At 49.5% G+C, this 27989-nt stretch overlaps 2 protein-coding genes across 4 annotated transcripts; one reads left to right on the top strand and one right to left on the bottom strand.

The window, feature by feature from the left end:
• Positions 1-23: 23 nt before the first annotated feature.
• On the bottom strand, positions 24-16763 carry PEX11G (peroxisomal biogenesis factor 11 gamma). 3 transcript variants are annotated; one of them, XM_053585864.1, is made up of 7 exons: positions 16685-16746; positions 12698-12772; positions 7549-8173; positions 5712-5900; positions 3637-3815; positions 636-698; positions 24-498 (listed from the first exon to the last, which is right to left on the bottom strand). In XM_053585864.1, the coding sequence occupies exons 3-7, from the start codon at positions 7606-7608 to the stop codon at positions 264-266; spliced, it is 726 nt and encodes a 241-aa protein (XP_053441839.1). In that variant the 5' UTR covers positions 7609-8173; positions 12698-12772; positions 16685-16746; the 3' UTR covers positions 24-263. The 3 variants fall into 3 exon arrangements, with proteins under 3 accessions (XP_053441839.1, XP_053441841.1, XP_053441842.1); XM_053585866.1 differs by lacking the exon at positions 12698-12772 and having other exon boundaries at positions 16685-16763; XM_053585867.1 differs by lacking the exons at positions 12698-12772; positions 16685-16746 and having other exon boundaries at positions 7549-8487.
• Positions 16764-16827: 64 nt separating this feature from the next.
• Positions 16828-21124, top strand: TEX45 (testis expressed 45). Its single transcript, XM_053585863.1, has 8 exons — positions 16828-17403; positions 18419-18522; positions 18605-18705; positions 18973-19085; positions 19159-19268; positions 19617-19818; positions 20360-20445; positions 20900-21124. Exons 1-8 carry the CDS (start codon positions 16836-16838, stop codon positions 21122-21124), a joined length of 1509 nt encoding a protein of 502 aa, XP_053441838.1. The 5' UTR covers positions 16828-16835.
• The last annotated feature ends 6865 nt before the right edge of the window (positions 21125-27989 follow it).

Raw genomic sequence — 27989 nt, 5'->3', positions numbered from 1 at the left:
CCAAGGCACAACACTGTCTATCCTGTTCACCTTTATTTGGATACAAGATGCTGGCCAGTGGACGGGAGGTGTTGCTGAGGCCCTCAGCACCCTCTACAAACTCTGTCACAGCAGGGCTGGGTTCAGGAGCCCTGGGGTCTTGGCCTGTGGTGCAGAGAGATAGCTCCCCCATGAGCCCACACTGGGCCCTGGGGAGACCTCACAGCCTGGTGACTCCTGCTCTGTGGAAAGCAGCCCTTTGTATGGGTCCAGCTGCATCCGCCTCAGGGGACAGTGGCATCAGCCTGGCCATCAGCCTGGGCTGCGTGGTACATGCTGAGAAGCGAGGAGATGGTGCCTAGGAGGCCCACCAGCCACGGGGGGAAGCGACCAGCCCACAGGACTCCCCGGGGCAGCCAGTGCACAGCGTTGGCCAAGTCAGCCAGATTGCTGAGGAGCGCCAGCGCCTCCAGCTGCATCTGCACCTCCACAGTCCTCTGCTTGCTCCTGCACAGCTGACTATGGGAGCAGAGGGGAGCCGTTCATGCCCACCCTCCAAACTCCCTCCCCAAGCTCTGGCATCCCCTAGCCGTCAGGCAGGGAGGCGAGCACAGCCTGGACCAGTGTGGGGTGGGGGTGGAACCAGCCCACCATACCTGGTGAAAGCTGCTACGGGGCTCCGCAGCCTCTGTCTCAGCTTCAGCATCACCCGCAGGGACCTGCAAGGTCACAGTATATGGGAGAATACCCTCCCTAGAGCAAGCAGGTCAGCTCCCCAGTGTAGGCCCCTGAGGCTCGGACAAATATCCTACCTCCCCCTGGCCCCATAGTCCCACACCTTCCCAGACATGCCTCAGGAGCTCCTTGTGACTCATCCTTAATATGGCCCAGGTCTGTTCAGTGTTTCTGGTGGAGCCATCCAGGCCTTGATCGGGCTCTGCAAACCACAGGCCAAGAACCCACACAAGGTGTTCACAGCCAGGCAGGAGGCTCCCTCTCTATGGATAAGGACACTGGTGCTGGCCTGCAGGTGGCTAGCCCTGGGGCCACTGCCTCCCCTCTGTGCCTCAGCCACCACACTTGCTACATGTGGAAAAGGTCCAAGTCAGCACCATAGCTCCCCTGCCCCCACCGTGGAAACACCCCAGACACTAGGCTGGACCTGTCAGATGGGAGTCTGGACAACCCTCTGGGTGCCCAGCACTGAGGAAGGGGCTCCCTGGGGACTCTGGGGCCATGAGTGGGGCCCCCAGGGAGCTCCACAAGGCACCTAAACCCTGCAGCCTGGGCCATCGGGAATGAGGGGATGTAAATGTGCTGAGCTTCCCAAACAGAGTGGTCCAAAGCCTGGGCACATCTCTGGCCACCATGTAACTGCAGAGCAGCACCTGTGATGTGGTACAAGGGGGCCCCCTGGGAAACTAGGACAAAACACCAATTCCTGGGCTCTCCCAGGCCTGCTGAACCAGAAGCTCTGGGTACTGGACTCTCACAGCTCTATGTTAGCAGCCTCTGAGGCGATGTCTGACAGCCCAGAGCCCTAAGCACAGACACGTAGTCCTAAGGAGCAACAACAACCTCCTCCCCCACACCCCAACCTACATATCCTCACTCCCACCAAGTCTAGAGAAACGATGGGAAAACTACATTACATAACTGGAAGAGCATGGGGAACACAGAGGATTTTTAGGGCAGTGGAACTATTCTGTGTGATCCTATAATGGTAGGTACATGTCACTGTGCCTTCGTCCAAACTTTCTGAGTTGTACACCAAGCATGGCCCTGAATATAAACTGTGGACCTGGGGTGACAATGATTCATCCATGGAGGTTCATCCATTGTAGCCAACACCCCATGCTGTGGGGTGTTGATGGTGGGGGAGGCTGGGCACGGGGGCAGGGGGAGGTCAGGCATGTGTGTGGACTCTACTTTCTGCTCGGTTTTGCTGTAAACCAAAACTGCTCTACCAAAAATAGTCTATTTAAGGTGGCGCCTGTAGCTCAGTGGGTAGGGCATGAGCCACATGCACTGAGGCTGCAGGGTTCAAACCCTGCCTAGGACAGCTAAACAACAAAAACAACTGCAACAAAAAAATAGCCAGGCATTGTGGCCTATAGTCCCAGCTACTTCAGAGGCTGAGGCAAGAGAATCGCTTAAACCCAAGAGTTGAGGTTTCCTGTGAGCTGTGACACCACGGCACTCTACGGAGGGCAACATAGTGAGATTCTGTCTCCAAAAAAAAAAAATAATCTATTTAAAACAAGAAGAATGGAACCCAGGCTGTCACTAAAACAGAATTAGGGAGTCTCTTGGGCCAGGGGTCATGATGTCCCCTGAGGTGGGCAAAGGAAGAGAGGCTGTGAACCAGGCCCCCCTTTGACAAAGCTGAGCCCCCTGGAGCATCCAGATCCCAGCTCAGGCACCTGCCCAAGGACTCCCCAGCACACAGGATAGGCCAGCACCACAGACAGGCATAGTGCCCTCAAGGGGACCTCAGACATCAAATAGGGCCCAAAGGCAGGAGACAGTCACAAAGCAGAGGCAGAGTGTGAGGTCAAAGGCAGGGGAGAGAGTTTCTGGTTTGGATGATGAGTGAATTAAATACTCTGAGGCCTGTCCATTTCCCAAATTGTCTATAATAAGCATAAAATTAGGATGTCTGGACCCAGGAAAAAGAATTATAATGTCAGGGCCTCACCTGTCAGCAGCTGTGGATGCTGCCCACACAGCCAAACTCACTCAGCCTCCCCTGAGCCTGAGGGCAGCTGCACCTGGCTACAGGACACGGGAAGATTTTGTAGCCACTGAAACATGGGAGCTGGGGTCTCTGCTCTTCCTAGTGTTCTCTGAGGCAGAGGATTCTGACTTAGCAGTTTGCAAAGAGGAAAATGTCTGTGAGGAAACCATTATCGTAAGTTTTAGAAACCATATGGTTTTCAGAAGCCCAGAGCCAGTCAGGAAACTGCTGGCTGTTTTCTTTGGGGTGTCACCTAATGGCAACCAAAAGGCCTTCTGTCCAGGCCCCCACATCTGGTCAGCAGAATTAGGCCTCCCCTCCCCCGAAGGAGCCCACATCCTAATCCCGGGAACCTGGGATTCTGTTCCCTCCCTTGGCAAAAGGGACTTTGCAGATGGGTTAAGTTAAGGATCTTTGTGAGACATCATCCTGGATCATCCAGATGACCCAGTGTCACCCCACGGTCCTTAAGAGGGAAGCATGAGGGTCAGAGTTGGAAGGCAACGTGACCAGGGAGCAGATATTAGTGATGCACTTGGAAGACAGAGGTAGGGACCACAAGCCAAGGAACATGGACGGCCTTGAGAAACTGGAAAAGCCAAGGAAATGGATTCTCCCCTGAGGCCTCCAGAAGGAACCATACCTGCCCACACCTTGATTTTAGCCCAGTGATGCCTATTTCAGACTTCCAACCTTCAGAACTTGTAAGATACTAAAATTATGTTGTCTAAAATGACCAAGTTGATGGTTATTTGTTATGGCAGTTATTAGAAACAAATACAACAAAAAGAGTTTCAAGAAAAGGAAGAAAACTCAAAGAGGCAAGGAACCCCACATTACAAACCCAAAGCAACCTGCTGCTGCCCTACTGAAGACACCCCTCAAAGGACTCGTGCTCCCTTCCAGCTGACACCACTTACCTGGCAACCCCCAGGAGCAGGGACAGGCCCCAGAAGGCTGTGCTCAGCGTCCACCACTGAGAAGCATCCACATGGAGGATGTTGGCATCGGCGGCCCAGGCTATGTGCTCACAGGGGTAATACAGCTGGTCGGCCAGGTTGCCCAGCACAGACACCCAGCGGACAAAGATGTCCTCCTCCTGCAAGACAGGGGAGAGATGCCTCGAGTCTGACCCATGGCCTGTTTTAGGGCTGTGGCCCTGCCAGGCAGCAATGAGATATCTGCTCTGCAGGAGAAAGGCTATAAGGCTGGGCCTAAGCACTAGGGAATTTAAGTTCCCAGGTGTAGCCAAGCTGGGATCCCTGCATCATAGCCTTCCTTCCTGAAGCCTTCCAGCTCCTGCACACGGGTCTCAGCAAAAGCTCTCTGATGTAGAAAACCCAGACCAGGAAGAACAGGGCGGCACAGTGACAAGCAAGTGTCCCAGGTGCTGCAAGGTTTGCATCACCTCCCTCAAACTCAAGAGGGGTCACTGTCTTCACCTTACAGACCACCAGACTGAGGTGCTAAGGGAAAGCCACCTGCCCCAGCTCAGGCAGGGACAGGCCTCAGACCATCAAGTTCTGGAGCCTGCAAGGAGTCTCTGTCATGCACTGAGCCCACACCCTCCACCCCAAGTTCTCAACAACTGCCTGCACCCACTGAGGCAGCTTCAGTGAGGCTGCAGGAGGGCAGCATAGAGGCTCCTGGGACTGCATCCCCGATTCTGCCCCTCAGGACTCCAGCCACTTCCTGAACTTTCATTTATTTTCTAACTTTTACCCTCATCATCTTCACTTGTCCCAAGTCCTCCCTGTATAGGCAGTTTATGATTTTCTTAAATTTTGTTTTCTTTTTTGAGATCATCAAATGTGATATCTGTGCCCCAGGAAAGGGAAGGAGGGATGTTCTTGGGGATGCATCAAAGGGATGTTCTTGGGGATGCATCAGAGGCATGCCCTAGTCAGACAGAAAAGGAGGATGGGATAGGTGACAAAAGGCAAAGCAGGTCCAGAAAAATACTCCTGATTTGGGAGGATTGGGCTGTGGGCACACGGAGCTGAACAGGAGAACATCTGAACAGCAAGTAGCTAGAGGGAAGACCCCTGGGAGGGCAGCCCTGAGGGGCATGACCCATGCAGCCTCTGAGATGTCTCCCTTAGTGGGCAGGATGGCCCTGGAGAGGACTACTGCTCTAATCAGCTGACACTTATGTGGGATGCTGCAGGGATGGGGTTACCCTCTGCAGCACTGTCATAATAGCAAAGGCTTAAAAATCATCTATGTGCCTATCAACAGGGGACTGGTTAAATAAATCACAGTCCACCTATATAGCAGAGTACTATGTGGCCATAAAGAATGAAAGAGCTGGCTTGGCACTTGTAAGTCAGCAGTTAGGATGCCAGCCACATACACAAGGGCTGGTGGGTTCAAACCCCACGGGGTCCACCAAACAATGACAACTACAACAACAACAAAAAATAGCCGGGCATGCGGCGGGTGCCTGTGGTCCCAGCTACTTGGGAGGCTGAGGCAAGAGAATCGCTTAAGACCAAGAGTTAGAGGTTGCTGTGAGCTGTGATGCCTCAGCACTCTACCAAGGGCAACATGAGACTCTGTCTCAAAAAAAAAAAAAAAAAAAAAAACACTCTTCTCAGACTCCTAAGAAATGATCTCCAACTTGTACTGTTAAGTGGGAAAAAAAACTCTATTCCTGTAAACTCTGTAAACTGTGTATTTGCCTGTATAGGTAGAGGAAACCTCAAGGAGACACAAGAAGCTAACCACAGTGCCCGCCTTGGAGTGAGAAATGTGGGAGCCTGGAGACTCAGGAAGGAGAGAGATTTTTAAAATTATATACCCTTTTGGAATATGTAAACGTGTAAGCTATTTTAAAGCAAAATGAGAACATCTGATGATCTCAAAAAAAAAAAGCAAAATTTAAGAAAATCATCAACTGCTTACACAGGGAGGACTTTGGGACAAGTCTATGAAATGCTGACTGCAGCCACAACCTCAGGCTTCCTGAGGTCTGTAGCTCCACAAACCCCATTACCTCTGCCCCCAGGCCATACTGCTTAGTGTAGACAAACATGGCCAGGTCATCAAAGAGTCGTAGGACGGTCCTACAGTGGCTGAGTTGGGTGGACACTGCCAGCAAGCGCGTTCCCACTTCAGAACTGGCAGGACATTGTTCCAGCAGGACCCCACCAACCAGCTGGCAGCAGTACCCCAGAGTTCGGATCTGTAGGAAACCAGAAGCCATCAGCATGATAGTGCTACTCAAAGGACTACACTGGATTACCCTTCACCTGGCCATGGGCCCTGCTGGGTTTAGCATGAGGAAGATTATAAATCTATAAACCTCCAGTAAAAACTTAAAGTTTAAAAACATACTGTAGGTGGGACAAATAAAGAAACATGACATCATTTTCCAGAGGCACTATGGAGAGCCTTTGGGGACAGATGTAACAGAGACAATGAAAACAAAACTCTTTATTTCCTACCTCCTGGGTCCTCCTTTTCCCATCAGGTAGGAGGAGGAGACTAAAATGTATATCTGCATCTACCTGGCTGGACCAAAGCCTTTGGCTGGGCTGAAGGTTGATCAGGCCTCAACTCATTGTACAAAATAATAATTTCCTTGAATTACTTTAGAGAAAAGAAACACACTCAGTAGGTGATTCTGAACATAGTGAACTAGATCAGCTTCATCACCCTTCTAATTACTTCATCTGCTTTTCAGAAACTATTGTTTTATATCTATTTTTTGGGAGGGTTGTATGTGACAGTCTCACTCTCTCACCCTGGGTAGACTGCATGGTGTCACCTTAACTCACCGCAACCTCAAACTCCTGGGCTCAAACAATCTTTCTGCCTCAGCCTCCTGAATAGCTGAGACTACAGGAGCCCCCCACAATGCCCAGCTAATTTTTCTATTTTAGTAAAGTCAGGAGCTCACACTTGCTCAGGCTGGACTTGAACTGTTGAGCTCAAACAAGCCACCTTCCTTGGCCTCCCAGAGTTCTAGGGGTACATAAGTGAGCCACTGTGCCTCTCTTGTTTTATATATTACTTTTACTTGTAATTCCTTTTCAACTCTACTGTAATGGTAAAATGTCCCAACTTGAGAGGTGGGTAGGGAGATTTGTTAAAACCTGAATGCCCAGTCATAAGGAATTTGCTTAGAATCTAAATACACTACCTGGTACAACTTCCTGTAACAGACTGGCCGGGCCTGGAGGAAATAAACTAAATGCTCAACCAGCAGGGATGTGGTTGGAACGCACTGTCTAGCCATAGGAAGGGTCTTGCAATACCCTAAATCTCCATAAAAGACTGCTTTGGACAACCCGAGGTCCAACTACACTGGCCTGCCAGGTCCTAAATGTCCAAACATGAGAATGTTTGGTATGGAAATGTGCAGCCAGGTTTTGGCTTGGCACGAACCATCTAAATGACCAACAGGGCATCTGCTGGAACCCATCCTGGCTAGACACAGCAGAGGCTTGACGACAGGGGGTCCCTGGTGCTAGGTTAGGAGACACAGCCTAAATGCCCAGCTCTAGGGGATGTGGTCAGAACCTAAATGTGCAGCCATAGGGGGAGCCCTGCACCATTCTAAATCCCCATAGGGGATTGCTTGGGACAGCGCAGGGATTAACTTCAGCGACCTCATCAGATCTTAAATGGGAGGCAGGTAAATGTCCAGGTGGCGTTGGCAGAACCACCTAAGCGGCGAAGGCTAGGAGACCGTGTTTGAGCCTAGCTCGGACAGGGCCTCTGCAATGGGGAAACCCTGAGCGACCCCGCCGTCTCTCTGGCCTCAGTTTCCCCGTGTCTGATTTTGGCCAAACACCAGGACTTCCGGCCCAGGTCCACCCCAGCCTCACCAGGCGGTCCCGACCCCTGTAAGACTCCAGCGCCGACGCCAGGCCGATCAGCGACGCCATAGCAACTCCGCCGTGACGTCACCACGGTGTCGGCGCGTCGCTCCAGGAGGCGGGGCCAAGCTGCACCGCGGAAGAGTTCGTTCCGAAAGCCGGCGTGCACACGCTCTGCGCAGGCGCCGCCGCTGCTGCAAGTCTTTGTTCCCGGCGCTAGGCTTTTGTAGGCTTGGGTAAGGAACCGACTTTGCAAAACGTTGGGCCATCATTTGTTGTTGTTTTTTATTTTTTCTAAGAGACAGAGTCTCACTTTGTCACCCTCGGTAGAGTGTGTGACATCACAGCTCACAGCAACCTCCAGCTGTGAGCCCAAGGGCTTAGGCGATTCTCCTGCATCAGCCTCCCGAGCAGCTGGGACTACAAGCGCCCGCCACAACACCCGGCTATTTTTTTGTTGCAGTTTGGCCGGGGCTGGGTTTGAATCCCCCACCCTCGGTATATGGGGCCGGTGCCCTACCCACTGAGCCACAGGCGCCGCCCTGGGCCATCACTTGTGAGTTGCCTGGTTCCGTGCACCCAGTGTGATTCTCCTCAGAGCTAGCTGCGTTCTGCCCCACGGCGGCTTCACCAACTGCTCACAAAAACAAAAAGAATTAAAATTAATGAACTACCCACACACATACACTAAATAATCCAAGCAAAACCAACCTGTTAGCAGTGGTTCAAGTTTTTTTCTTTTTCTTTTTTTTTTTTTTTTTTTGAGGCAGTCTCACTACACCCTTGACATGGCACTCAGTTCACAGCAACCTCCAACTCCTGGGCTTAGGTGATTCTCTTGCCTCAGCCTCCCAAGTAGCTGGGACTACAGGTGCCCACCACAACGCCTGGCTATTTTTTTGTTGCAGTTTGGCCGGAGCCAGAACCCGCCACCCTCGGTATATGGGGCAAGCGCCCTACCCACTGAGCCACAGGCGCTGCTGGAGTTTTTCTTTTAGTTTTACTGCTTGTCTGCATTGTCTACTTGTCTTCAGTATGACTATTGTAATATTAATAGCATAAGTCATCTCTTCAGGCGTTAAGAAAATGCATAGAATCGGTCCAGAAGAACCGTCTGGTAACACAGATGATTGGAGAAAAGACTGAATTTTCACGGGTATACCATTTTGTAGCTTTTGGATTTTGTGCAATATGCATGTATTATCCAAAAATATCAAAAGTTTTCAAAAACTTAATGCACATTATTTTATTGAGATGAAATTCACATAACATGAAATTCACCATTTTTAAATGCACAATTCAGAGTATTTAGCGGTACATTCACATGTTGTACAACTACCACCCCTTGCTAGTTTTGAAGTTCATCACCCCCAAAGAAGACTCTTGTAGGAGACTTGTATGGTGCTCCAAAATGTGCCATCTTGGCATAAGAATTATTTTGAGCTGAAGGCAGTTGAAAAGTGGATACAGGAAAAGCTCTCTACCTTCCCCCTATTTGCCTAAAAGCAGAAAACAAATATACAAAGGAGCCCTTCTTGCCTCTCTACCAGGAAAGGCAAAGGTTGATCACCAGAGACACCTTTAGACTCCTGTCTGGTAACATCTTTAGATTGCAACGAAGGAAGCTTTGGAACACTGTGTAACAAGCTTTACTAACTAGCCTTTACCATTTATCTGCCTTCCCACAATTTGCTTCTCTTAGAGACTCAGAGTCCTTTTCCTTTGTTTTGTCACATCTCCAAAACTCTACTGTTCCTGTTGAAGATGTTATGTATGCCAATGTTCTAAAATTAACACTTCTTTGAGAATGACTCGTTTCTCTGGGTATCACCCATGTATATCCTTGAGGTTTACACATTAACAGATTTGTTTTTCCCTTGTTAATTTTTTCCTTATGGGAATCCATCCCACCTAAAGATAGAAGTAAAATTATTTTTCCTCCCTTACCCACTGTTCCCAGTCACTTGCTTCCTCAATGCAACCCCCACCCCGCCCCTGGAAACCACTAATTTGTTTTCTTTGTCTATGTATTTACTTATTCTTGATATTTCATATAAATAGAATCATATACTATGTGACCAGTTATAATGGCTTCTTTTACTGAGCATAATGTTTTTGAGGTTGATCCAAGTTGCACCATGAACCATAATTACATTCTTTTTGCAGCTATATAATTAATGTTCCACTGTAGGGATAAACATTTTGCTTATCCATTCATCAGCTGATAGACATTTGACCTATTTCCACCTTTTGGCTACTATGAATAAGTGCTGCTATAAACATTCGTGTACATATACTTGAGTCTCTGTTTTCAATCCTTTTGGCTATATTCTAGAAGTAGAATTGTTGGATCATACGGTAACTCTATGTTTAACTTTTTCCAGTCCACTGCATTGCAGAGTTCAAACTTTTCCACATCCTTGCAATATCCTTTTTCTGCATTATTGTAGCCATCCTAGTGTGTGTGGACTCGTATTCCATTGTAATATTTTACATTTCCCTGATATGTAACAGGTGTTGACAGGTTTCTTTTGCAAAATATTTCCTCTTGTCTCTCAATCACGATGTTCCAACCACATTGCCTTTCTCCTGTTCTCTGAAGTTACAGCACATTCCTGCCTCAGGACCTTTGCCCTTGCTGTTCCCTCTACCTGGAATGCTCCTGCTCCAGATTCCTGCAACAGCTCCCTCCCTGATGTCTTCTCATGGGACCTCCCTGACCACACCTCCCTGGACACTTCTACCCATATTGCCTGCTGCTTTGTTTTCCCACTTAGCTTGTAATGCTACCAAAATGTAACTGCATATTTTGCTTATGTATGGATTTGTTGGTCTCTTCCTCAACAGAATATGAACTCTACTGGGGCAGCAATTTTAATCTGTTTCGTTCACAGCTATATCCCCACAGCCTGGCGCCAAGTGTCATCATTTATGGGGCTCAGAGCCCGACCTAAGCTTTCTTCTGGTGCCTCCTGTGGTCCTGGAAGACCTTGTCCATCCCACGATTTTTGTAGCTGCCTCTTCACTGGCTTCTCCCCTCTCCAATTCTAATGTGTCCTACAAGCCTGCTCATGCCCAGCAAGTGCCCAACATCTTGCTCTTAAGTCTTCATCTCATGGGCAGCCCTACCATACACCCAGTCACCTGGCCACAGACCAAGATGCCCTGCTTATCCCTCTCCTTCCACACACACATACCCACATCCCAGCACTCACCAAAATATCCCTTGAATCTGTTCACTTCTTCCAACCCCATGGCTACCTCCTAGGGCAGCCTCATTCTATCACCCACGTCCTAAGCCCCTGCCTTCCCTGGCTGGCTCTTTCTCCACAACATCCTACAAGACTTTTTTTTTTTTTTTTTTTTAATAGAAGGGTCTCACTCTGTCACCAAAGCTGGAATGCAGTGGCACAATTATAGCACACTGCAGCCGCCTGGGTTCAGTCGATCCTCCTGCCTCAGTCTCCTTAGTAGCTAGGATTGCAGTCACATGCCATCACACCTGGCTAATTATTATTTTTTTTTTTTTGTAGAGACAGAGTCTCACTGTACCACCCTCGGGTAGAATGCCATGGTGTCACACGGCTCACAGCAACCTCTAACTCTTGGGCTTACGCGATTCTCTTGCCTCAGCCTCCCGAGCAGCTGGGACCACAGGCGCCCGCCACAATGCCTGGCTATTTTTTTGTTGCAGTTTGGCCGGGGCTGGGTTTGAACCCGCCACCCTCAGCATATGGGGCCGGCGCCCTACTCACTGAGCCACAGGCGCCGCCCTAATTTTTTTTTTTTTTTAAACAGTCTCACTATGTTGTCCTCAGTAGAATGCTGTGACGTTACAGCTCACAGCAACCTCAAACTCTTGGGCTTAAGCAGTTCTCTTGCCTCAGCCTCCCAAGCAGCAGCTGGGACTACAGGTGCCCGCCATGACGCCTAGCTTTTTTTTTTTTTGGTTGCAGTTGTTTAGCTGGCCCAGGGCGGGTTCAAACCCGCCACACTCAGTGTATATGGCTGGTGCCGTAACCACTGTGCTACAAGGCGCTGAGCTACACCTGGCTAATTTTTATTTTGTGCAGAGACAGGACCTCACTATTGCCCACGCTGATCTCTAACTCCTGGGCTCAAATGATCCTCTTCCCCTATCCCACCATGACCAGCTCATTTTTAAATCCTTTTGTACAGACGGTGGTCTTATTATGTTCCAAGGACTCCTTAGCTTCCACATCCATCAAACACCTATCCCTGGTCCAGGGAGCTATGATTGTGCCACTGCATGCATCCTCCTCTCCCCATATTGGGGTAACTGCAACAGAAAAACCCAACCTGAGGGCAGCGCCTGTGGCTCAAGGAGTAGGGCGCCAGTCCCATATGCTGGAGGTGGCAGGTTCAAACCCAGCCCAGGCCAAAAACCACAAAAAAAAAGAAAAAGAAAAAGAAAAACCCAACCTGGGAGTGGTGGTACAAGCATGTTGTCCCAGATACTCAGAAGGCTGAGACAAGATGATCACTTGAACTCAGGAATTCAAGGCTGCAGTGAGCTGTGATCACACCACCATATTCCAGCCACTCTAGCCTGGGTGACAGAGCAAGACCACATCTCTAAAAAACAGTTTAAAACTCCAAGGCAAAGTCCAGGCATGTAGAGAGAAGGAGGACTCTGGCTGCAGAGCCTACTGCTGCCATGAGTGACCGACCTTTTCTCCCAAGCCTGTGCCATCCCCAACACCCCTGAAATAGCACTATGCCTATTCCAGGCATCCGAGATACAGCAGTGAGTTCTGTAGGTGCTGTCCAGCATTCCTAGCATCCAGCATCTAGTCAGAACTGAACGTGACCTTTGAGATATGGGAGCTGGCCTTGGTGTTGCTAGGGGCTAGCCTGGCAGTCACAGCTGGCACCTGTGTCCTTCTGCTGCACATCAACAATTTCTCAGAAAGCCAACATTAGACAAGGCCACTCTGCGACCGTGATGGAATAAGACAAAACAAGTCCACTCAGTAATCACGTCTGAACGAAGGCAGACATGAACGTCGTCCGCACCACGAGAGCAGCCAGACCCCCTCTTTTCCTGACTTAACTCAAGCAGCAGCTATTCCTTATCAATCACGGCTTTAGTCTCGCTTTGTTCTTCTGACTCCACAATGGTGACTAAGATGCATACCTGTCTCCCTCATTTCCTATTAGTATCTGGATCCATCTTCTGGGTCCTCCTTTCTCCATAAGCAGGAAGACAAGGCTGAAATGTATATTTGCATCTGTCTGGCCGAGCCAAAACCCTTGCCTGGGCTGGCAGCGGGACAGCAGGAGATCTGATCTCACCTTCGTGAACTAAACAATAATTTGCTTAAAGTTAGTAAGAAAGAACACACCTAATCAGTGAATTGGGACATCACAAACTAGGGCAGCTTCACCATCCTTATTTATTATTATATTATTATTACTATTATTATTTTAGCAAGGCTCATCACTTTAGAAAACCACCTTTATTATATCTTTAATTATTTCATGTGTTTTAGAAAATGCTTTTCCTTTTTAAAAAATTTGTTATTGCAGTATAATAGAATACACATAACATAAAACTGACCATCTTAACCATTTTTAAGAGCACAGTTCACTAGCATTAAGTTTATTCACATCTTTGCGCACATCCATCTCCCCAACTTTGTCATCTTCCCAAACCAAAACTCTGTCTCCATTAAATAACAATTCTCTATTCTCACCTTGGCTGGGTTTTTGTTTATTTGCTGGATTTTTTATTTACTTATTTATTTATTTTTAGAGACAGAGTCTCACTTTGTCGCCCTCGGTAGAGTGCCATTGCATCACAGCTCACAGCAACCTTCAGCTCTTGGGCTTAGGCAATTCTCTTGCCTCAGTCTCCCGAAGACCTGGGACTACAGGCGCCCGCCACAACACCGGATTTTTTGTTTGTTTGTTTGTTTTTGCATTTTTGGCCAGGGCCGGGTTCAAACCCACCACCATCAATATCTGGGGCTGACACCCTACCCACTGAGCCACAGGCACCGCCTATTTGCTGGGTTTTTGAAGACAGGATCTCATTCTGTTACTCAGGCTGAAGTACAGTGGTGAGATCATAGCTCACTGCAATCCGAAACTCCTGATCGCTGGTAATCCTTCTGCCTCAGCCTCCTGCGTAGCTGGGATTATAGGCTCATACCACCAAACAGCTGATTTTTCTAACTTTTGTAGAGACGGCGTCTTGCTATGTTGCCCAGGCTGGTCTCAAACTCCTGGCCTCAAGTAATCCTCTCACCATAAGCCACCAGGCTTGGCTCTTTCCTGGGTTTTTTAAAAGCGCACATACTTAAAGGATACAGTGTGATATTGTGCTGTATGTACACATTGCAGAATAATTAAATCAAGCTAAGTAATGTATCAATCACCCCACATACTTATTTTTTGTGATGAGAACATTTAAAATCAACTCTTGGCAATTTTTCAAGTGAACAATGTATTACCATTATTGTCCTATTGTTTTTATTTGTCTGATCATCTAAAAAAAAGAAAGTAAAATTTCCAGCCAATAAATGCACCTAACAGAGAGTGAAGCCCTATTTCTTTAAACCCTCCCCTATGACATCTAAGAGGATCCCAAATCCTATAATGTGTTCTAACCCTCTCCTGGGCCTGCACTCTCCTTGTTGTGAGTAATGAGCTTGAATTTGTTCAACTACAAGCACATTCCTAGTGGTCTTCAGCTGGGGACCGGGAGAGGACTGACCCCTTTAAAGGGTACTTTGGGGGTCTGTCAAGCCCTGAAATGGCATTAGGAGTGCAGTGACTCGGGAAGGTGGGGAACGTTAGGAGGCAGAGGAACAAAAAAAATTTGGAACACAATAACAATGGACACAAGTATCTTGTTGCATCGAATCCTTACCACTACTTTCTGAGGTGGATACCATTGTCAGTCTCATTTTCTACACAACAAAACTGAGACTCCAAGAAGTCACCTGCTTGGGTCCCTCGAGCTCTCAGGAGGCAGGATTCACACTCACATCTTCCTGATTTATTTTCTTTCTTCTCTTTCTCCTATCCTCCCCTCCGCTTCCTCTCTCCTTTCTCTTTCTCTCTCTCTCTTTTTGACAAGGTCTTACTATATCACTCAGACCTCAGTCTTCCAGGTAGCTGGGCCTATAAGCACATGCCACCACGCCTGGCTTTTGCTTCCTAATTTTCCTCCTAGCTACCCCCCAAGGTGCTCATGAACCATTGTGACAAAAGCTCTTGGGGTCACAATGGGCACATCTGGGCTACACTTGGATGCAGCCTTAGCAATAACATGAGTGTCCTCTGGAAGACCAGGGACAGATGGAGTCTGAGGGTCCAGCCTGTGGCCAAGTATGTTTCCTAAGACTCACTAAACCCACACCTTCCTTTGAGGTAGGTACTCTGTCCTTGTCCCTGGTGTGCAAAGGATAAGACTGAGGCTCATGGGAGCTCAATTACTTATTCTAAGGTTACCTACACAGTCATCTCAGTTATTGGCTTTCCCTTAAACTATTTTGGAATCTTCTTGACTCTCAACTATTTCAGGTGGCAAAATGATCCACAAAGCAACACAACTATCCACCAAAAACCTGTGGTTTTGTTATAAAACACACACACACACACACACACACCTTGATATGTGTTTTCTAAAAAGGCAGACATGAGCACGTGGTTGTGGGTTGAAATGATCTGGGAAGGCTTCCCTGTAGGAGGTGAACCTGAGAGCCAGGAGTGCTAGTGCACACCTGGGGTTTCACAGGGGTGAGGAGGGGAGACACCTGTGCTCTGTGCAAAGGTGAGAAAGTCCAGTGACTGAACAGGGGAGGAGAGTAGGCAGAGGCTTGGCCCCTGAAGCTGAAGGTCAGAGAAGGGAAGGGAGAGGTGTGTAATCCTCAGGCAGTTTGAAGACAGGAAGAGATTGAGAAGAAGCAGGTCCCAGGACAACTGCAGGGGGCAGGAAGACAAAGTCTGTGGCAGAAATGGCTCAGCTCCCCAAGCAGCTAGGACTACAGGTGCTCGCCACAATGACTGGCTATTTTTAGAGATGAGGGTCTTGCTCTAGCTCAGGCTGGTCTCAAACTCCTGAACTCAGGCAATGCACCTGCCTCCGCCTCCCAGGGTGCTAGGATTACAGGTGTGAGCCACCACGGCTGGCTTCCCATTACCTTTCCAATCTCATTACTACTAACCTCAGGGTATTTGCACGTGCTACTCCCTCTGCCTGGAATGTAATCAAATTATTCAAATGCCTCCCTCCTCCCTTTTCCTGGCCAATTTTTTTTTTTTTGAGACAGAGTCTTACTATGTCACCCTCCACTGCATTGTGACTGTCTCCTGCCTTTGGGCCCTATTTGATTTCTGAGGTCCCCTTGAGGGCACTGTGCCTGTCTGTGGTGCTGGCCTATCCTGTGTGCTGGGAGGTCCTGGGGCAGGTGCTTGACCTGGGATCTGGATGCTCTAGGGGGCTCAGCTTTGTCAAAGGGGGGCCTGGTTCACAGCCTCTCTTCCTTTGCCCACCTCAGGGGACGTCACGACCCCTGGACCAAGAGACTCCTAAATTCTGTTTTAGCCACCTGGGTTCCATTCTTCTTCTTTTAAATAGACTTTTTTTTTCCTTTGGAGACAGAGTCTCACTATGTTGCCCTCGGTAGAGTGCCGTGATGTTACAGCTCACAGCAACCTCAAACTCACAGGCTTAAGCGATTCTCTTGCCTCAGCTTCCCAAGTAGCTAGGACTACAAGCACCCGCCATAAAGCCCGGCTATGTTCTTGGTGTACTTGTCATTGTTGTTTAGCAGGCCCGAGCTGGGTTGGAACCCGCCAGCCGCCGTGCATGTGGCTGGTGCCCTAGACACTGCGCTACGGGTGCCCAGCCCTTTTCCTGGTCTTTGATAATTGCAAAACCTTTCCCCCAAACCCTAACCTTCTGCCTTGTGTGACTTTATCCCCCATATCACTTATAATTTACTCTTCAATGTATGCTGTTATATTTATTCGTTATTGTCTGTCACTGCCTCTCCCATTATCAATATACAAGAGCAGGCCTCTAGGTCTGTTTTGCTAAGTAATGTAACTCCCCATCCCTACGGCCTAGAATAGTGCTTGGGACACAGTGGGCACCAAATTAATGATTACTTACATCTCCACTTTCCCCGCGGGTAGCCGCAGGGGCCCCATCTCCCTGCCCAGTGCCAGGCACACAGAAAGGAGTAAAAGACAGAGTCGTCCCTCGCTGGCCGTTGCTCAGTCCCGCATCTCCGCTCCCCTTGCAGGTGACGCTGCGTCCCACGATGGCCACAGGTGCCCTCCTGCCGTGCCCGCTGTCCCGGCTGGACTTCCTCAAGGCCTCACACTTCGCGCTGGGGCCCAACTCGGGGCTACATCGGGGCACCATGCACTCCACCTCGCACCGGGACTTCCCCGCCTACCCGGGGTCCGCCTGGCCACAGCCGAGTCGGAAGCCGCCGCGCGCGCCGCTCTTCCAAGTGGACACGCGCTGGGCCGGCGAGGAACACATGTCGGAGGCGCGCCGCGCGTTCCCGCCGCCGCCGGAGCAGGAGTGGGAGCAGGAGCGGGAGCTGGTGCGGGAGCGCACACGCGCCATGCAAGCTAGCAGCGTGCTCATGCGCGTGGACACCCGCGCCGGCTCCAGACTCTCCAACGCGCGCGCCGCCTTCGGCTGGCCCGAGTTGCCCGCGCGCGCCCGAGAGAAAATCCGCGGCGCGCGCCTCATCTTCGACCGCGACTCGGTGCCTTCCGGCGACCGGAACCAGCTGCGCATCCCACCCACCACACACCAGGCGCTCTTTCCGCCCCACGACGCGTGCCCTCAAGCCCGCGCACCCTGCAGCCATCTCGGTGAGCGCGCGCCCGGGCCCTCGGGGGCCTTTTCCTCAACCCCAGTGGTTCTCAAAGAGGAACTGGGATTCTGCAACATCCTCTCCTCCCCCAGGGAGGGAGGATGACAATGTCTGGAAACATTTTGGATATGGATATCACGAATGGTGGCGAGGGTACTGCTAGCAATGTAGTGGTAGTGGCCAGGGATGCTACGAAGCTGCCTACCAGGCATGGGGCAACCCCAAATGCCAGCAGTACTGAGGCTCAGAACCATGGGACCTTCCTCAGTTCTCACCGTCCATAGAGTGGGCATATGTCCTGAATCTGTCCAGGGTCTGCTGTGAGGTGGGAAGAAGTCACGAATTTTGATTTGAGATCAAACGTGCAAAGTCCTCTGCCTGCCTACATTCCACTCCCCTACCCATCCCTACCACCTTAGTAGCTGTGTGACTCAGTAATTGGAACTCTCCAAGCCTCAGTTTCCTCATCTACAAAATGAGTGCAGTTGCAGGGCCTGATTTAATAGGCGCTGGTGAAGCCAGGTGTGCAAGGTGTGCATGGTGTATAGTAAGCACTCAACAAAGAGTAGCCATTATCCGACCAAATTTCCAATTCCGTCTTCCCAGGAGCTCTTCTGGTGGACACAACTAGTCAGAGGCCCTCCAAAGTGGGCTCAGGAATTCTCCTACCTGGATTCGACTCTTAGTTCTGGCTCCTAATTTCTGTGATTTCTGGCAAGTTACTTAATCTCTCTGAGCCTCAGGCTGTAAAATGGGGGTATAATGCCATGTCCAAAACTAGGTGCAAAGCACTTAACCTAGGTGCATGGCTCAACACCACTTGGTAGGTATTCTTGGTATTATTTTAAAAGTTTGGGACTTTTAAAATAAAAGTCCAGACTGGTCAGGACAGCCCAGCTCCTATTTCCAGGAAAGAAATGAAATTCCAATGGGCCTGCAGGGAATCTATCCCATTCTCTGTCTCTCTTTCTCACATCTATCTTTCTCTCCCCCCACTCCCTGCTTACCCTCAGGGGGCCCCAACATCCTAACATGGGACTACAGGAGACAGGATGGGACTTCCTACCAGAGACAATTCCAGGCCCTGGCAGGCCCACCTGCACTGATGTGCAAAAGGGTAAATCAAGGCTGAGCCGGGGCTGCTGAGGAGGGCAGCAATAGGCCTGGGTTTTGGCCTTCTCATTCCTGTCTGCCCACAGGCCTCCTCTAGTGTGGATCTTGGAGACTGCAAGATTGGCTATGGACCCATGTGTTCAGAGCAGAAACAGGCCTACAGGCCCCAGGGCCTGCCCCCAGACAGGTACAAAGGGACGACTGCCTTCCCACCCAGATGGGACAATTGGCTTTCAGCCGCATGTGGGATGGGCCATATAGGGTTCCAGGGCCAATACTCTGCCTTTGAAGTCTCCAACACTGGTAGGCAAGGTGCACTATTGTGCTAGATCTCCCACTATTAGCACCCCAACACTGGGCCACTGGGCAACCTGCTTCCGTTTCCTGGGAGTTATAAGGGCCCAGATGGAGCCCACCTTTCCTTATTCTTGGTCGAATAATACCTTGCCTGCAGGTATGAAAAGGCCCAGGCTGTGGCCCACATCCACTGTTTGAATATTTCTCCTGGAGATGGCCTCTTTCATGCCAGGACCACCAAGGGCGAGCACTTCTACCCCCAGGAGCCAGGTGAGAGCTGCTGCCTGCCCCACCCTGGGCTTCCATGGGCAGGACAGCTCAGCACCTACTCTGCCACTGGCAGAGCCTTTTTTTATTCACCACGATCAGACTCCAGCGTCGCACATCCTGAAAGGAAATTGGTGCCCTGGCCCGGGCAGTCTGGACACCTTCATGCAGTACTTCTACGGCCAGGTCAGCAGGAAGAGGGGAAAGGCAGCAGGGCTCGCCAGGGAAAAATGGCTTCTCAGGCAGCGCAAATAGCAAGTGCAAAGGTCCAGGGGTGGGAATGAGCTTGCCTTTGAGTATGGAGAAAGCTCCAGGATCTGTTTGATCCAGGATCTAGGGTAAGTCAGTTAATCCCTCCGAGCCTCTGGCTCTGTTTGTAAAATGTGATAACAGTACCAATTACCAACGCTATTGCGTGGAGCCCAGAAAGGGTGAGGGAGCTGTCCAAGGTCTCACAGCACCCATTGCCTCCCTCTCACTAAGCCCGGGATACCCGGAACAAGGGAACTTCCCAGATGTCATGTGGTCCTACAGCCGCCGCCCCCGACCCAGCAGCCCAGCCGCCACGCGGCCCTCAAGAAATTGCAGAGTCACGTGACCGTAGGAGAGGCGAAGCTGCTCGGACACTTCTTCCAGACCACCATGGGCTCAGACTACTGCCGCTCGGAGACAGTGGAGATGCAGAAAGCCCCCAGCCTCCACTTGCTGCAGAGCAACCTGCCCCTGGGCACCAACGGTCAGTGTGGGGGGCGGGGGGTGGGGGCCGCCCGCCCTTGCCGCTTGTCTGGCCACAGCCTGGTAGGCGATACCCACCCCGGCCCCGCCTCCTGGCGGGTTAAATCCCACTGTAAATTGACCAGGACTCCAACTGAGCTCCTACATATCCTCACACCTTTGCGACCGTGCCCCGCCCCCTATATGACTCCGCCCCTCTGGCTGGGCTTTAGCCCCGTCCCTTTCTCAGTACCTAACCCTGCTTCCCCTCAGATTCTGGCTTTGCCCCTCGCCAGCCCGCCCGCCCCACCTGGTGCCGCCCCCTTACTTTCCGGCCTGGCCCTGCCCCTGGTCTCCTCAGCCCCACCCCCTGGTTCCTCCCTTTCCCGCCACCCAAACCCTCAACCTGGTCCTAATTCCTTGTCCTTGTCAACAACACCAGGGCTGGCCCAGGCTTGGACCCTGAACCATTTCCCCACCCTTAATCTGACGCATCCCCGACCCCTGGCCCCACCTCGCCTCCCTCAGCCCCTTAACTTAGCTGCCCCCACTCAAATCTCCAGAATTCGATTTTTTAACCACGAACCAGAAGATGATGAAGCCACATGGAAAAGCTCCAGCCCCGGTGACTGAAGAAATGCTACAGCGGGTGAGGGAGGGGAGAAGGGAATCTATCCCTCATCAGGTGACTCCCAAGTCAGCTCAAAGTTATCTCAGGGGGACTGTGCTTCACCCCAAAATCAGAGTTAATGACCAATCAGGCTCAGGGCCATTTTACCACCACTCCAGCATCATCCCTAGCTCTCTCCCGCGGTCACGTCAGAGTCAGCCCAGGTACATCTCCGCATCACCTGCCATGTTTATGCCCATGTGAAGGTCAAGTAGAGTTGGCCTAGGATTGCCCCAACCCTGGGGTCCTTCAGGGCCATCTGTGGTTTCTCTCTGTCTTCTCATTCAGCTCAGACTGGGGCCCCTTTACCCATCACCCAGTGTCCAATCACCAGACAAGCCTGGCTGAGCCCCCACTCATCCTTTGAGGCCCCAGGGTGACTAGTCTGAGTGAGTCAGGCAGCCCTTCAAGGCTGTCCACCCTGACTCCACAGTGCAAATACAGCCACATGGAGCCCCCTCTGGGCAGATTGCGTTTCTTCTCAATCCAGTACAAGGACGAGTTTCCTGACAAGTACCAAGGCCCAGCAGTGCTGAGATTGAGCAAACTCCAGGAGAGCTCTGTGCCCCTGGGCACACTTCGCCAGTGGGGTTGTGGGGAGAAGATAGACCCTCAAGCCCCCCAGCCCTCTGTGTACCCCTGCCCCAGCCAGCAATAAATATCACCTTGGCAAGAGCTCACTCCTCCCCATCAGCCAGCCATTAAAGATGGGTGGGGACCAAAGGAAGAGGCTATACAGGGGAAAACGACTTCATTGTGGAAAACCCGGATGCCCGAAGGGACAGTTATGCAGCCCCTGGGTTGCTCGGAACAGAGGTGTAGGGGTGGGAGGTTGAGAACACAGGTTCCCCGTGCTGGGACGTAGAACAAATCCTCACTCCTTTGTGTCTTGAGTAGTAATTTGGGGCAAGTCACTTAACCTCTCTGAATCTCCGTCTGTGAAATGGAGATAAATAACAGCTCTCTCATTTGATTGTTATACATGAAAAATATACACACTTGTCAGTGAATGTGGCTGGGGGGTTTCCCTTCTGAGGATGAAAGTGAGTAGAGGGAGGAAGGCCAAGGTGTGGAGAAAAGCTCTGGATGGCAGAGAGGCTGGGCATCTGGACCAGAGAATGGCCCCACAGCTTCCTCCATGCTGGGCAGAGACTGGCCCCCACGTCAGAGCAGGGTCCAGGTGCAAATGGACAAAAGTCATCAAGACATAATGATGTCCAAGGGGATAAGTGCCCACCAGTGACATGACGAGAAAGGACAAAAAGAAGTCTGTGGGGTGAGGTCCTGAAGCCGGTGAGTGACTGGGCTAAGCACAGACCAGTACATTGGACCAGCACCCAACCCCAGTGAGAGACACATTTGAGGTTTGGGGTCTGGTGAGGAAGGTCTGTCTGGGATAAGATGGGCTTTGGTGGCCATGCCTGGAGGTAGGCTGTTGAACATCCAATTTATTGTTTTTGTTTTGGTTTTTTTGGTTTTTTGTTTCTTGTTTAAGACAGATTTATTCTGTCACCCCAGGCTAGAGTGCAGTGGCCTCAGCCTAGCTCATAGCAACTTCAAATTCCTCCCAGAGTGCAAGGATTATGGGTGTAAGCCACCATGCCCAGCCAAGCATCAAATTTCCAGTAGTGAACATGGCTTTCCTGAACCTGAAGTCAGACCTGTAAGGACCAAAGCCCTCACCCCACCCCATTGTGCCAGTGGTTGCCAACTTCAACCTGGCTGGGAGCCCTCCCTCATCAGCATTGGTTCTTCTGAGCTAAGTTGTCATTTCAATAGGAAGAGCAGGGGTCCAGCTTTGCATCCTATGGGGACAAGATGCCCTTTTGGCTGCACTTAGGACACCCACACTGACCATGAGAGAATCTGCCAGCTGCTTAACACTGTTTGAATCCTTGAGGATGTTCTGTGTCACACTCTTCTGTGTTATGCACAGGGTTTGTCCTTGATATCATGGATCAAACAATTATTTGTTGGAGACCATTCTGTGCATTGTAAAATGTTCGGCACTATCCTTGTCCTCTACCTACTAGATGCCAGTAGCATACCTCCCACTCACTTGTGACAATGAAAATGACTCTGGGGTGGGGGCTCTTGTTAAAAACCACTGTAATAGGCTCAGTGCCCATAGCTCAGTGATTAGGGTGCTGGCCACATACACAGGGCTGGCAGTTCAAACTTGGCTCAGGCCTGCTAAACAACGATGACAACTGCAACAAAAAAATATCCAGGCGTTGTGGTGGGTGCCTATAGTTCCAGCTACTTGGGATGCTGAGGCAAGATAATCACTTAAGCCCAAAAGTTCAAGGTTGCTGTGAGCTGTGATGCCACAGCCCTCTACCCAGGGTGACATAATGAGACTGTCTCAAAACAAAACAACTGCAATAAATTCACCCCTTTCTGTTAAAGCTGGTCTGCTTGTTGATCAGACTACTAGAACAGAAAGCCTTTCCCGTTTTGCCTTGCCTTCCAGGGTGTTCAGAAAGCTTACTTGGGTGTTAAGTTCCATATGGGTCCAGTTGCTGAATTAATTGAGCTTCTGCCTCATCCCAGGAGTGGTTTAAAACCCAGAGACCAGATGAAAAACAATGTATAGGCATTACAAAAAGCTATTTTTCAACAAAACTTAAAGCATAACCATAGTACTGACCAACCCTGGGATGGCTTTCCAAAAACTTTACTGGAAATGTTTAATGAGTAAGAGACACATCAGGATAATTCTGGTTGTATTCCAGGAATTTATGTCTAGCCATCCTATACCCTACTCACCCCCCACCCAAAGGCTATGGACTAAGATGAATAATATAGGATTGACAATGAGAAAAAGCAAGATTAATGTTTTTAACAAATTTGTCAATGGTAAGCATAACCCAGCAGCAGAATTCAGATCCATGTTTCTGTTCTTGGGCAAGAACATGATCTCACCTTCACTCTTCTCAGTGATAAAATGGGGATTACAATAGTTCCTCCTTCAGAGATGATTATAAGAAGTAAAAGTGTGCATATACCACGCTTAGAACAGGGCCTGGTGCTTGGCAGCAATTCAATGAATGGTGCCTAAATGTGTTTATGTCTTAAGTGCTTTTATTTATTTATTTTGAGACAGAGTCTCACTATGTCGCTCTTGGTAGAGTGCCATGGTGTCACAGCTCACAGCAATCTCAAACTCTTGGGTTTAAGCCATTCTCTTGCCTCAGCCTCCCAAGTTGCTGGGGCTACAGGCGCCCCTCACAACGCCCTGCTATTTTTTTTTGTTGTTGTTGCAGTTGTCATTGATGTTTAGCTGGCCTGGACTGGGTCGGAACGTGCCAAACTCAGTATATGTGGCTTGCACCATAACCACTGTGCTATAGGCGCTGAGCCAAAATTAATTTTTAAAAATTATTTTTAAGGCCAGGCATGGTGGCTTACACCTGTAATCCTAGCACTCTGGGAGGCCAAGGCAAGAGGATCCCTTGAGCTTAGAAGCTTGAGACCAGCCTGAGCAAAAGCAAGACTAAAAACAGAAAAATTACTGACTTGCAACATAGGACTTTAGATGGTCCTCTGGGTCTCCATCCACAATGCCCATCCCCAAGAGCAAAGGAGTCCAGGAGCCCAAGAAAACACAGCCACCTGGGCATGCACCTCTTTTCCTCTTCTGCACCGTGTCCCAGAGATCCAGGGGCCTGGAATTTCCTGCCCAAATGTCAGGGATAGGCTTTCATGGTAGCTTTCTGGCCCACTGATACTGGTTCCTTCCTAATGTCCAACAAGTACACATTTCCTTTTTTTCATTTTGAAATCAGTTGTGTATGCGTTAATATAAAAATATGGTATCTAATAATTCTATGTGTCTTGATTAGAAGGTTTGGTAAGAGGAGAGGAAAGTAGATTTTGTATGAGCAACATTGACTGCCCTAATCTTAATTTTACTTGTAAATTAAATGTAAAATGAAATCAATTGAATCACATTAATTTTTTAAAAAAGAAAAATTAATTGGGTGTCATAGCAGATGGAGGCTAAGGCATAAGGACCACTTGAACCCAAGAGTTTGGGGTTGCTGTGAGCTAGGCTGATGTCATGGCACTCTAACCTGGACAGCAGAGGAGGCTCTGTCACAAAAAAAAATAAAAATTATTTTTAGATATGGGGTCTCACTATGTTGCCCAGGCTAGTCTTGAACTCTGGCCTCAAGTGATCCTCTTGCCTCAGCCTCTTGAGTAGCAGAGATTACAGGTGTGAGGCCCACACCCAGCCTTGAGTTTATTTTACTGCAAGTGACAGAGCTCTGTTGAGCTCAAGCAAAAAAGAGATTTCATGAATTTAGAAACAAGAAAGTCTGGGATTGGGTTGAACATCAGGCATGCTAATTTTGCATCAGGACTCTGTCTCTCTCTTTTGCCTTCTCAGTCCCTCCACGTGGTAAAGGATATATTGGCAACCAATCATGATTAAAGCCCCTAAAGAAGAGGGGAGTCTTCTCAGCACAAGCATTATAATGGAATTTAAGGAGCACGCTGATTGGCTCACTTGAGTCACATGACTATGACCCAATCACTGTACCCAGAGTCATAGAATACTGTAATTGGTTGGCCCTGAGGAATTGGTTGGCCCGGCAGGTCACTTGAGGTCAGGAGTTCAAGACCAGCCTGAGCAAGAGTGAGACCCTATCTCTACAAAACATAGCTGGGCATGGTAGTGTGTCCCAGCTACTTGAGAGGCTGAGGCAGTAGAATTGCTTGAGCTTAGAAGTTTCATGTTGGGCTTGGCGCCTGTGGCTCAAGCGGCGAAGGATCCAGTCACATACACCTGAGCTGGCGGGTTCAAATCCAGCCCGGACCTGGCAAACAACAATGATGGCTGCAACCAACAAATAGCCGGGCATTGTGGCAGGTGCCTGTAGTCCCAGCTACTTGGGAGGCAGAGGCAGGAGAATCGCTTGAGCCCATGTGTTGGAGGTTGCTGTGAGCTGTGATGCCACAGCACTCTAGCCAGGGTGACAGAGTGAGATTGAAAAATAAAACAAAACAAGAAAAGAAGCTTGCATCTTGTAAGACCTTGCTGAAAGCTGCAAGAAAGCTCCCCTGTATCCAAGCATTCTTGTCCTCAAGAGACATTCGGTCAGAGTTCCAAAATAAAATAGGCAACAATTTAATTAGGTATTTTTCTTCCATGTAGCAAAGATATCTAGCTTCCTGGAGAAGGCTTGTCTATAGGGCTGCCCATGTATATCTAGGTAGGTTGTGCACTACACAAACTTAGGGAGCCCTATTCACTATATAGTCCATCTATGTGGTAGCCCTGGCTCTCTATCCTTCCCCTGTTTTGCTTAGCTAATTTCACATTTTAAATTATTTCCCTGAATATATCCTTCCCCTTCCAGGTACTAATTTCTAGATTAATCAAGATTGTCATAGATGCAAGGGACAGAACCCACCATAACTATCTCAAACACTCAGGAAATCTACTGACTCATCATACTGGAAAGAATGAGAACCCCAGCTTTAGGTACACCTACATCCAGGAGCTCAATCAATATAGCCAGATCTATAGCTCTGATTCCCACATCTACATCCTAGTGTATGGGCCTCAGTGTGCAGTGGGAAAGGTGGCCACAGTTAGAATGAGCCCCTACAACTCATGATCCCAGATGAAGAACAAGAACGAGATAATCCAATATCAAGTTCTCACTCCAGACCTAATTATTGCAGCTAGGGGATGGGGCTCTCTGACTTACATCTAGATCACAAGGTTCTGGGAAGCTGTGTTTGACACAGATCCATCATGAGTAGTGGAGAATACTCCACAAAGGAAAACCAATGTGCTGAGAGAGGTACTAAGTGGAGAGAAACAACAGCTGTCATCATAAATATTATTTTGTAGTGGGATCATCTAGGAGAAGGAAGGAGAAACCAGCGACATAATCCAATTGAAGTCTCATATCTCTTAGATCTGCTGTAGGCTCCATAGGGCATAAGTCCAGCACAGATCAAGAGTTAAGGAAGGAGTGGGGATAACTCCCAGAGGCCTGGTTTACTCAGGGCTGTCTGAATCTAAGCATAGTTGGTGTTAAAACCCACTAACTAAACACCACCAGAAACACACCAGTGCGGGGGGCGGGAGGGGGGAAGGTTCATTTAGCTTGCTTCAATAAGGAACATTGCATACCAGGAAGCCATAGCTTGTCTCTGTAAGGGGGGAGCTGGGGGCAGGGGGGCTTCTTATAGGATGTGGGCTTATGCTGGATGGTTTTAAGGAGAGTTGAAGCATTTATAGGATGGTGTCAGGAACCAGGAGTCAAATTGGTGACTGGGGGTGGTGCCTGTGGCTCAGTCGGTAAGGCACTGGCCCCATATACCAAGGGTGGTGGGTTCAAACCCCGCCCCGGCCAAACTGCAACCAAAAAATAGCCAGACATTGTGGCAGGCGCCTGTAGTCCCAGCTATTCTAGAGGCTGAAGCAAGAGAATCGCTTAAGCCCAGGAGTTGGAGATTGCTGTGAGCTGTGTGAGGCCACGGCACTCTACCGAGAGCCATAAAGTGAAACTCTGTCTCTACAAAAAAAAAAAAAAAAAGAAAAAAAAATTGGTGACTGGGTATTTCCACGATTTTTATCTTAAGAGGTGGAAGGATGCAAATAGGCTTGGAATTGTCATTAGTAAGAAAGCAGCAGATATTTGTGTTACTTGGAGAAGAAAATATATATTCATTTTTGTGGTTGTAGACAGTCCTTGTCTCTACCTTGGTTCAAACATGGTCACAGTGTGGCCTTGTCTGATCATTGTTTATATTCTGTGACCGTTGTTTATGTTTAGTGAAGAACATCATGGCCCAGCTGCCAGCTGCCAGGAGATGTTTCTCTCTCTCTCTCATATTTGTCTCCAGGTAGCTGCCCAGAGCCTTTCCCAGCCCTCAGGTTCTCCAAGAATCATCTCTTACATCAGATACCAGATACACCAGGGACAGCAGGACCCATCATCTGGGTAGGAAGCTAAAAACACCAGGGAAGAGTATGCTAATGCCATTCCCCCTGGGGGGAGGTGTTATCCAGAAATGGGGAAAGGTTTCGCCTTAAGAAAGAAGGAAGAAGGCTCGGTGTCTGTGGCTCAAGTGGCTAAGGCACCAACCACATACACCTGAGCTGGTGGGTTCGAATCCAGACCAGGCCCGCCAAACAACAATGACAATGACGGCTGCAACCAAAAAATAGCCAGGCGTTGTGGCGGGCGCCTGTGGTCCCAGCTACTTGGGAGGCGGAGAGAGGAGACTCGCAAGCCCAGGAGTTGGAGGTTGCTGTAAGCTGTGATGCTATGGCCCTGTACCCAGAGCGACAGCTTGAGGCTCTGTTTCAAAAAAAAAAAAAGGGAGGGAGGGAAAGAAAGAAGAAAGAAAGAAAAGAAAAGAAGGAAGGAAAGAAAAGAACATTGGAGAAATACTGGATTAAGCAGACAGGCCTGTCTTTAAACTGCAGGGCTTCTCAGAGGCTTGAGTGCTCCTGCGCATCGCAAGTCTGCAGGAGCAACAGCATGTTCGGTGTTTTT

Source organism: Nycticebus coucang, chromosome 3 (assembly GCF_027406575.1).
Source record: "Nycticebus coucang isolate mNycCou1 chromosome 3, mNycCou1.pri, whole genome shotgun sequence".
Taxonomy (NCBI): domain Eukaryota; kingdom Metazoa; phylum Chordata; class Mammalia; order Primates; family Lorisidae; genus Nycticebus; species Nycticebus coucang.
The sequence above is the reverse complement of the archived record's forward strand: the minus strand, read 5'-3'. Positions and strand labels throughout refer to the sequence as shown.